The sequence below is a fragment of the Leopardus geoffroyi genome, chromosome C2, assembly GCF_018350155.1.
Source record: "Leopardus geoffroyi isolate Oge1 chromosome C2, O.geoffroyi_Oge1_pat1.0, whole genome shotgun sequence".
Lineage (NCBI taxonomy): Eukaryota > Metazoa > Chordata > Mammalia > Carnivora > Felidae > Leopardus > Leopardus geoffroyi.
The window spans coordinates 14554797-14566319 of record NC_059333.1 but is presented as its reverse complement, the minus strand read 5'-3'; the positions used below and the strand labels follow the sequence as shown (position 1 = coordinate 14566319).

Below are 11523 nucleotides of genomic sequence, written 5' to 3'. Positions count from 1 at the left end.
TGATAATCCATTACAGGAGCGACAGAAAATAAATAAAATGATGATTGGTAGACGTTTAATTCTCTATTGTTCTTAATTTTTCAGTGAAATTTGAAACAAGTCACAAGTTGGATGAAGAGTAAAGCAGATAGTGTCAGGCATTTAAAAAATGATAAAGACTGTAATCATTATTTTAGTCATTGGCAAAGTGAATTTAGTAGGAAAATGGAGAATTTCTGGGCATGGCTGAATGCCTAATTGAGACTTAAAATTATAAATGTAATATAAGACAATTCAACAAGGCTAGACTTCTCTAGACAAATACCCCTGTATGTGAGTAAGCATGGAAAAAGCAGAGTTAAGCAAGGATTGGAATTTTAAAAGTCTGATACCACCAGTAAAGTGAGGTGAGGGATTTAAGGGTGTAGCAAAGCTGCGATTGGAATACTGTACAATTGATATTTGTAAAAGTAGAAATAAGAACAAGGGAGATGTAAAGTAGAAATTCGATGAGATCCATAGTTTATAGTTGAAAGAGGGGACAAGAGTTGTTTTTAAAAAATGAATATAGTAATATAAACCCCTAAAAATGGGAAGTAGAAAACAGAACAGTTGAAGATTGAAGGCAGGGACCAGGGCACAGAGGAAATCTAAGAGTATGAGGAGAGGCAAACACCAGGGTGTTTGAGGTGAAAAGAGGATTGATTGTCTAAATCCAAATGTATGAATAAGAAAAGGTTTCTTTTTTTTTCAATCTATGAAATTTATTGCCAAATTGGTTTCCATACAACACCCAGTGCTCATCCCAACAGGTGCCCTCCTCAATACCCATCACCCAACCTCCCCTCCCTCCCACCCCCCATCAACCCTCAGTTTGTTCTCGGTTTCTAAGAGTCTCTTATGCTTTGGCTTTCTCCAAGAAATCTCTACCCACTGATGCAGCAGACAGGATCCTAGACAGGATTCAGTCAACAAACAAACACCCACGAAGACAAATACCACACAAGCCCACAGAACAGAGAGCAATTACCTTCCACTTAGACGTGTCGTTAAGGCAAGGAGATTATATTTACGAGAGAAGAGCCCTCTCCCATTTAGCAATGAATATTAATGGTCACTAATTCTATTACAGATAGGGAAGTGATAAGTGAAATTTTATATTTGTGGGTTGAGAGGTCAACATTTCGGAAGATATTAGGAACATCAGATTTTGTTGATTCTCTTGCATGTCCTTGGAATCATTCTGAGCCAGATCAGATACAAGTGCTAATTTTAAACCTGTCTGTGGGCATAATTTTAAAAGAAAAAAATATTATAAAATAATTGTGTCAATGGATAAATATTGGCATATATATATATATATGTTTCAGAAAATTATTATTTAGGCTTTGCAAAAAAAAATACACTGGTGTGTGTATGAAATTCTTTAACATAAATCAAAATGAAACCAAGTTTGTTATGTCAATGAAGACACTTTATGGGAAAACAGACACAGAGCTGTCTGTGAAGGAATGAAGTAGCAGCAGTTCCAAAATGCAGCCATTCTGAAAAGAACTCCAGTTTCTTTCATGATATTCTTCTGAGAGGAATGAGTCTTCCTTGCCCTGTTTTCTTCAAAACGCCTTCTGTAATGGTGTGTGACGTTAGCCATCTTTGCAGGTAATGAGGTTAACAATAGGCTTGACTTTGAGGACCGGAAGGAAAGAAAAAAGAGTTCACCATTTACAATGAGAGAAAGTTTCTACTGTTTTAGTAATTGACAGATTTTTCAGTGGAAGCCAAAGGAGCTATATCTTCTCCAGAAGAAGGGACCAGAGCAGGTCTTAGCTGATTTATCATAGTCAATATAGCCAGAACGATTGCCACAGCCACATCTCAGGCTTCCAAAATCATCAAGGTTATAGCGAAGGCCACCAGAGTCATTGACATGGAAACTCGTTGCTAATAGGATTTCGGAATTAAATTTGTTTGTTTGTTTGTTTGTTTGTTTGTTTTTCTCAAGGGCCAGGAGCTTTTGGACCAACTCCTGTGTTACTCTGAGGTTCTTGGAGCATCTGGGGCTATTCTCAACTGTCACATTTAGACATAATATCCTGCTCTTGTGGTATTTTACTGGCATTGGACCATTTGGGCCCAAGACTCTTCTCTATTGGGAGCAGTGACAAGTAGCGATGTGCCCTACTCTTTGTCCTCACCTCACCTTCAAAGTTTGGACGGTTAGAAGATGAAACCTATTTTTATAAGTTCACTGTAACATAAGCTCCAGACACATCCCAAAGATTCTTCTTTATTTCTTATCCCTAGGTAGTTTATAAGAATACACTAGTTTTCATTTTCATTATTCTACTTCTTTGTGTGTTAGTATCCCTGCAATTGAGCTGCTGCACAACTGAGAAAAAGATCTGGGGAAATATGATATGTCTAATTTATTTATAGTATAACTTTATGCTTTGACCTCAGAGATCTGCTTTTGTTTACACACTATAATCTGTAATCTTGCTAAACTCACTTATTAATTCTGGAAAGTTTTCAGCAGATACTTTAGGATTTTCTGCATATATAATCATATAATCTGTGAACAAGGGATAATTTTATTACTCTTTTTCTAACATACATGCCTTTTATTTCTCTTATTTGCCTTATTTTACTGATAGGCCTTCCTGTTTGATGTTAAATATGAATACTCAGAATAGACATATTTCCTTGTTTTTCATCTTAAGAAGAAAATATTCAGTCCTTCACAATCGAGTATGATTTTAACCAGGTTTGTCACGGATACCTTGATGAGGATGAAGTTGTGTTCTACTATTCCTAATTTGCTAAATGTCTTTTTTAAATTTTATTCATTTATTATTTCTGTGAGAGAGAGAGAGAGAGAGAGAGAGAGAGAGAACAAGTGGACGAGTGGCAAAGAGAGAGAGAGAGGGAGACACAGAATCTGAAGCCGGCTCCAGGCTCTGAGCTGTCAGTACAGAGCCCGACATGGGGCTTGAACTCACAAATTGCAAGATCATGACCTGAGCCGAAGTCGGACACTTAACTGACTGAGCCACCCAGGTGACCCAAAGTCTTCTTCTAATATATGTTGAGTTCTGTCAACTTTTTTTTCTGTATCAATTGAAATGATCATGATGCAGAACAACGGCACCCTTCCCCAAACCACCTTATGCTACCACTTTCTAGTGATGCTAACCTCCTGTCCATAATCCTTGTCAACTGCTGATCTGTTTATTATCACTATAGAGTTCAGTTTTGAAGAATATCAAATAAGTGGAATCATATACCACATAATCCTTAAGACTGGCTTCTCTCAAAATTATGTATTTGAGATTTCTGCAATTAATTGAATGTATCAATAGGTCTTTCTTTTTCATGGTGAGTAGAATTCCATTGTACGTATGTGCACAGTTTTTTTCTTTTTAATAAATAAATATTTGAAGGCTATTTGGTTGTTCCAGCTTGGGGCCACCACAAAATAATGTTATGAACATTCGTGCATCTAAATTACTTTTAAATATTGTCAAACACCAAATTTACCCTTACTGGAGAAACATAGCTTCAACTCTGAAAGCAATTCCAAAGATGTCCCAAAATTATGATTACAGAAGAGGCTAAAATCACTAGCTACATATCTATTTAGCACCTCAAAGGGAAAAATTATTCAGAAGTATATAAATCAGTATGTATTTACAAAGCCACTATTAATGTGACTTTAGAGTCTAATTTTGTATGCCAAGTGGTACTTGTGGCTGCAGAAAAAGTGACTTCATGCCGGTTCTATCAATGAGCTCTCACTTCAATTTTGTAAATTACACGTACATTCTTTTTCTGATCATTTTCCGTATGACTCCCTGATGCCAAAGTAGCCTCTTCGCCTTTAGTCTCATTATTAAAGCAGCCAGCTAGACACTCCTTCTCACCCATTAGATTCCACAGATATGAATCAGATCCTATAGTCCATTGTGCACATAACTAAAGAAAAATAATATCATTCATTATGAGTGGTCTTATTAGAACCCTACTCATTCAAGTAAGGCAGAAAGAATATTCTACTTCTCCTCAGGATGAGGACTCACAGGACACCAACGTATTTCTTTAAATATAAATAGTCTTTACAAAATTCACATCAACGCTTTCAAACCATCTGTATCTTGTGTATGGTTTGTTGAGCTGTTTAACTGATTCTTAGACGCTAATACTGAAATCCCTGACACTTCCTTGAAATAGCACATTTATTATATGGCAGTCCTTCAATAGAAACTTTTAATCTATCAGTTCCATCATACAAGGCTGGCAATAGCTGTCATATCCGCAGTCACCCAGAGCTGTACCTGTAGCCAGCAGAGGAATGACCCATGTCCCTAGGCTAGCATATCCATAGCTACAGCCCAAGAGATCATAATAATTGCTCCTAGTAGCTTAATTTGTCAGGAATAGCAAATGAAAATAATTTGTTGAAATAAGTAAATGGAAGAAAAATCCATGTTTGCTTTCTTTTATACACACACACACACACACATATACATATATGTGTGTGTGTGTGTGTGTATATATATATATATATATATATATATATATATATATATATACGTCATTCTTATTAAAGAAATGAAATTGGGGCACCTGGGTGGCTCAGTTGGTTGAGCTTCCAACTCCGGCTCAGGTCATGATCTCACAGTTCGTAGGTTTGAGCCCCACCGTCAGGCTCTGTGCTGACAGCTCAGAACCTGGAGCCTGCTTCCGATTCTGTGTCTCCCTCTCTCTGTCCCTCCCCTGCTCACGCTCTGCCTCTCTGTCTCTCAAAAATGAATAAATGTTAAAAAAAGATAAAAAAAAAAGAAAGAAATGAAACAATTCGTTGCTAAGTCATGTAAACCACGATGTTATTTAAAATAAATGAATCAATCATTGAAACATCCCACCTCTATGATGAGGAGTCAACTCCATTTCACTGTCAAAATCCCATGAGATGGGCACTAAACACAACTTGTAGAGGGGGAATGAAAACATACAGAGATTAACTTGTTCAAGACCACAAGAGGTAAGGAAAAGTGGAACCCAAACTCAAACCCAAGGCTCTTTAACACCAAACCCCGATGATGAAGTGAGAATCTATTTTCTTCTCAACTTTGAAGAACAAGTTGATGTCTGAAGACGTGATGTTAGCACAACCAGAGAATAATTTGTTTCAGAGATGTAGCTGTTGAATATTTGGCTCTATTAGGCTAATGGTGACTTAGAAGTCCGCAACCTACTTTTTCAAGTCCACATCTTGTACCCAGTTACCAGTTAATCAAGACAGTAATTCGGCAGAAGCCAGAGAACCAGCTACTAAATGGGTAATAGCACCATACCCAGAGCCACATCTACAGACTGGTCCATGGACACTGCCTCATCCACATCCACACTCACAGCCCAGCCTTCTTTAGTGATTTCTGTTGCAGCTCACCACGTCGGGAACTAAGGATCTCATTGGGTTTGCAGGGCGGTCTGCATTATAACTACCTATGTAGTGACGTTCAGATCCCTTTAAGAGTGGGATTAAGAAAATTTGAAGACGTGCCACATTCTCCTTCTAGATAAAAATTGCACAGACGAGTTGATAAAACCATTCCTTTCATATTTGAGAGAAGATCTGAACTTGCTTGTAAAGCCCTCCATTCATTTTCTTTCTGTTTAGCTTGCATTCTTCAAGGCAAAGTTGTGGCTACAATGAAATGATATTTACATCTTCAAAGTACTCCTTTCTACATTTAAATCTCAAAAACAGGTTTCATAACATTAAGTCGTTCTCTTATAAAATAATGCTTTCTAACCATTAATTATATTACCTTGCTAATGTATTTCTTAAATCCCATATGGTATCCACATCTCTTTCCTATTATTATTAAACTAATAGCATAAAATTTACTCAGGAAAATGATGAAAAACCATGATCCCTTTTAATAAAAGTTGTGAAAATGTATCAATCTCTTAATATCCTTTTACGGTCATTCAGTAGTTTCTAAAGCGTAATTTTTATATCATCTCAAATTTTTCCAAATGTAAAAAAATAAATGAATAAATACATGACAACACCGGTCTTGAGTAAAAAAAAAGTTCAAATGATTTAAAAATAAGTTTGCAAAATAGAGTATCTGCGAATCAATAAATATGCTAACATTTATTAGACAAAATCAAATGTCCTTAATAATGGAAACATTTGCAAAATTGCTTCTCCCCTTGCCTCTAGCTTTCTCGAGCAAATAATAAAAGAATGAGAAAGTTTTGTTCTTCCCTAAAGTTCTTAAGATCTATTTTCATTAACATTAACAAAACCTAAGAGCTTAATGCAAAAAAAAAAAAATGATAAATCTGTGGAGAGAGTGCCTTTAAATTCAAGACTGACAAAATTGGTGGAAATATTATCAATTAAGGGCACTAATGGCCTTCTACATGGAAGAGGATGTAAGAGATTGTTTTAATCAAACTGTAGGGCAGACTGGTTCTGCAGTTTCTTCAACTAACCAAACACATACCCAGCAAGAATTTGTTGAAACAGTAGAGTTACTCAGGTATATGGAAACAAATCTCTTGTGCTAGAAAGCTTACCCTTCCCCCTCCTTCATCCCAAACCCTGAAAAGACTAACTTATATTTTTAATTACCTGAATGCTTCTAGAGGATCATAGAATGTTACAACCAAAAAGAAGCATCGTAATTTATTTTTTCCAATTTTTCAATTTCACAAATCTTGTAAGTGGTATTCATGTGTAAGAGAGCAGTAAAAAATGTTGCTCAAAGGCCCCAGACATGGCTTTACCCATTTACTTCCTGTGGAAAAATCAAAGAATAAGCTGAGAAATTCTTCCAGAAATAGGAAAGTATAATGTTGATGGGACACAATATTTAGTTTGTTATTTCTAAGAATAGACATTTGAAAAGAGCCTAAAGGAGGCTTTTGTCCAAGAGCAGAAAGATAAGAGGAAAGTGAACATAATCTTGAAAAGCTGAACTCTCTTTGGCAATGAAAACAGAGAAAGATCTTGATTTGCATAGTTAATTTGAGTAGATAGTAAAAAAAAAAATCACAAACCAGTTCTCTGAAATCAATTATGAGCTGCCTTGGGCTAATGTCTCCATGTTTGTTTATGAGGCTGTTTGGCTGTACATATTTATGAGAGGATATAAATTAAAACCGCAAGCTCCCTAATGGGCAGTTATAAATGACCTTCTAATTGTCAATTGAAGCACATTCCATTCAAAATCCAAATCATTGTCTTCTCTTCTCAAACCTCTCAGTTACAGAAAGAGAAGCTTATAATTGTCGAAAGGATTTTAAGACTGCAGTCAAAACTCTAATGTTGAATCATCTGTTAGTTTATATCATTGAAATAAAGTAATATGAAGCACAAAATATTGATTGATGCTTTGGGTTGACTGTGCCCTCACAAAAGATATACTGAGCACCTAACCCTCCCACCCACATGGATGTGAGTCATGTGGCTTTAGTTGGAAATCAAGTCTTTTAGGGCACCTGGGTGGCTCCACCAGTTAAGCATCCAACTCTTGATTTTGGCTCAGGTCATAATCTTATAATTCATGAGTTCAAGCCCCACATCAGACTGGGTGCTAAACATGGAGCCTGCCTGGGATTCTCCCTCTTTCCGTCTCTCTCTGCCCCTCCCCTGCTTGCTCTTTCTCTCTCAAAATAAAGAAGTAACCTTATAAATAAATAAATAGGGTCTTTTACATGACATGAGGTCAACATGACATCTTTAGGGTGGGTTGATCATTAATCATGTTGATTCTTCAACATGACTGGTGTCCATTTAAAAGGGAAAAATTTTGGACACAGAGCCAGACACTCATAGAGCCAACAGGACGTAGTGACATTGAAGGGACATACAGTGTGACAATGACTGCAGAGATTGGAGTTGTGCTCCTCCTGGAGCAGCAAGCCAAGGAATACCGGCCTACCACCAGAAGCAAGAAAGAGGCAAGGAAGGATTCTCCTACAGTTTTCAGGTGCATAACCTTGCTGACAAGGTTTGGACTTCTAGGCTCCAGAACTGTGAGATAATAAACTTCTCTGGTTGGGGTTCCTAGGTGGCTCAGTCACTTAAGCTTCCGACTCTTGATTTCTGCTCGGCTCATGATTTCCCGGTTCATGGGTTTGAGCCCCACATCAGGCTCTGTCCACACTGGCAATGGGGACCCTGCTTGGGATTCTCTCTCTTTCCCCCTTTTTTCTGCCCCTGCCCCACACGTTCTCACCCTAAAATAAATAAACTTTTAAGTAAATAAATAAATAAATTTCCTTTCTCTTTTTTTTTTTTAACGTTTATTTATTTTTGAGACAGAGAGAGAGACAGAGCATGAACAGGGGAGGCGCAGAGAGAGAGAGGGAAATACAAAATCCAAAACAGGCTCCAGGCTCCAGGCCCTGAGCGGTCAGCACAGAGCCCGACGCGGGGCTCGAACTCATGGACCATGAGATCATGACCTGAGCCGAAGTCGGACGCTTAACCGACCGAGCCACCCAGGCACCCTGTCTTTCTCTTGTTTTAAGCATCCAGTTGGTGGTGCCTTATTACAGCAGCCCTAGGAAATTAATACAATCACCTACTGTCTTGTACACCATGGTATATACTTCTTTGTTTACATGTCTATGCATGTAGCAGAGGGTAGGCTTATCTTACAACAGTTCTTGAAAGTAAAAATTATTGTCAGATGTACCTGATTAAAAGTGGATCAATGAAGTTAAGAAATTTGCCTTATGTCATACAGTTATTAGTGAGGAAGGTATACAATCCCAGCCTCTTTGTCTCCAAATTCCATATTTTCCAACTATTCTAAATACTCCTTAGAGTTGTTTGAAGATTTAAAAAGCTTTTCACACTTTAATTGTTATGTTTTGGAGTATTGAGAAAATTAAATGATTATATATTGATTATATATATATATATATATATATATATATATATGACATGTTGCAAAATATCTGGCACACAGTAGGGCAGAAATTTTAATCACCTTCCTCTTTTCTCACTAATTAGTTCCATTTATGTAACATATTTTTTGAGCTCATGTTATGTGCTAGGCACCTGTTCATTCCTAGAAACCTGTTCATTCCAGGTTAAGATGCAAAGCAGCCTAGCCTCAAAGTTCTTGCAAAGGTTTTCCCTTCAGTCTTTGGTTTTTCTTTAGTTCAATAACCCTTCAACTAACTACATGTAAATCTCTAGGGAAATAAAGACCAACAGTCTCTCTCATTGTTCTCCTTCTCCTATTATGGCTTTTGAGAAAGAAGGAATGAAAAAAAAACAAAACAGTCACATATGATGAACCGTCTGGGACAATCTTTTTCAAATCTTGTTCTCCTTTCTTGCTGAATCCAAAATTACTTCAACTTCCCTTGCTATCCTTCCCTTGTCTGGTAATTAGAAGCTTTCTGGTTGGCTCTGCAAAGAAATGTCCAACTTCCAAGCATCACTATGAAAAAAAAAATAGATTTGTTTCCCCATAGGATGATTTATGCTATAAAATAGGGAGAAATGTCTAAAGAAAGCAGAGAAAATCTGAACTTTTATTTTTTTTTTAATTTTTTTTTTAACGTTTATTTATTTTTGAGACAGAGAGAGACAGAGCATGAGCAGGGGAGGGTCAGAGAGAGAGGGAGACACAGAATCTGAAGCAGGTTCCAGGCTCCAAGCTGTCAGCACAGAGCCCGACGCGGGGCTCAAACTCACGGACCGTGAGATCATGACCTGAGCCGAGGTCGGCCGCTTAACCGAGCCACCCAGGCGCCCCAAAACTGAACTTTTAAACCTGAGTTCAAAAGAAGAGATTATGCTTTGAACAAAAATATAGCACAAAGTCCTCTGAAAAGGTGATCCCTGAAAGAATATTCCTAAAGCAGAATAATCGGTCCATTTGGTAACTTCAAAATTGGCAAACATCAATACGAGATCATGTAGAAGAAATTATGCCCAGTTTGTCATCCAAAGAAAATAGCTTTATTGAAAATTGAACACAGAGATGCCACAGGCAACCCAATCTGTAAAATTCCCAGTCAATTCATGGAATTAAGACTGTTGTTGATTAATTTCAGGGTTTCAGTGTGAGTTTCGATCGTCTTCACTGTACATGTGGCCAGATGGCCAGAGCAGCATCTGGAATCCGATGGAAATACAAAGACGTGAAAGAATTAGCAGTAGGGTGATTGTAGGGTTCTAAAGTCCCAAAACACCAGTCTTTTTCCTTTTCAATAAAAGCTGGAGAATCCATATCCACCATAGCACGATGGGCGGCACCAGCCATGTCTGTGGCCTCCCCAGCCACACCCTAGGCCACTAAAGCCACCACAACCACAGCCACAGCCTAGGCCATAGCCATAACCCAGGCCTCCACATCTATAGCCCAGGCCACCATAGTCATTGCCGTAGTAGTATCTCATAGTGTCAGGAGCTGGGGTTTCTGTTTGGTAATTGGATGTGTTTCCCAAGTATGAATGTTGCCATCTGCCCAGGGACTCTTATACCTCCAAAATAGGTGTGGCAATAAAAACAAACTTGCATAATCCTCATTCCATGGCCTGAGTAGCATGAAAAACAGACTCATTAATTTCTTTGTTTTCTAATTTAAGACAGTTTTCAGATTCCAATGAAATACTCCCTATGTTGACAATGATTGTGGTACCTTCAAAGACCATGCATGAGATATGACTGTCATCCATAAAATCCTCTAGCCAGACATCATAGCGTCTCATTTCTGTTCAAAATAATGGACACATTCTTTACTGATTGAAGCCAATATCATGGGAAATTATAGCTAATTTTCCAGTAAGACTGAAAAAATATTGATGATCCTTATTCAAAATCCCCAAATATGCCATTTATTCACTCTATTCTAATCAAGGTCTTAAGCACTCTATTCCATTAAGATCTTGAACAATTTTTTTTTCTCACAAAAATGGAGTTGCTTAAAAGTTTGGCTGTCATGAATTTTCTATCCTTTTTGTAAAATAAGTTGTGGGATCTTTTTTCACAATTCACTCATCAAATAATTCCCAAAGACCTGTCAGTGAATTTAGCTTGACTGTCCATTCATTTTACCTGACTGGCTGGAGTCACGTGAGAATTCAACACAATTTTTTCATTTTGCACTCGATCCTGAATTTCCAAAATCATCAGCAAAGAAAAAAGATTAAAAAACAAAACAAAACAAAAACTCTCCCCAACTCAGGACTCTTGTTTTGATTCCTTAGGAAAATGTAACAGGAATGCTTTGTCCCTTTACCACTGTGTGCTACTTATGTAGAACACATTGGATTTATTTGAGTCAAAAAAAAAAAAGAAAAAGAAATCAATGAAGATTCAATGTCTTTAGGAATAGTTAGATTTGCTCTGTTAGTTGTCTCCAGATAGGACCACAGCTCCAAGATTTATTTCATAATAAAAACATCTACAAGACAAGCAGCTAAATTATTCAATGGATATTAATCATTAGCGCTAAAAAGATAACACAAAACAACACTGTCATTGCTGATGGGTCAACAGGAATC

General features: G+C 37.4%; 1 protein-coding gene across 1 annotated transcript; it reads right to left on the bottom strand.

The window, feature by feature from the left end:
- Nucleotides 1–9959: 9959 nt before the first annotated feature.
- On the bottom strand, nucleotides 9960–10445 carry LOC123576025 (keratin-associated protein 19-4-like). The gene has a single exon (XM_045437060.1). The coding sequence runs from the start codon at nucleotides 10414–10416 to the stop codon at nucleotides 10225–10227; it is 192 nt and encodes a 63-aa protein (XP_045293016.1). The 5' UTR covers nucleotides 10417–10445; the 3' UTR covers nucleotides 9960–10224.
- Between the last annotated feature and the right edge of the window lie 1078 nt (nucleotides 10446–11523).

What these genes read in the sequence shown, in the direction of transcription:
- LOC123576025 (XM_045437060.1), bottom strand. Translation starts at nt 10,416, where the DNA reads ATGAGATACTACTACGGCAATGACTATGGTGGCCTGGGCTATAGATGT.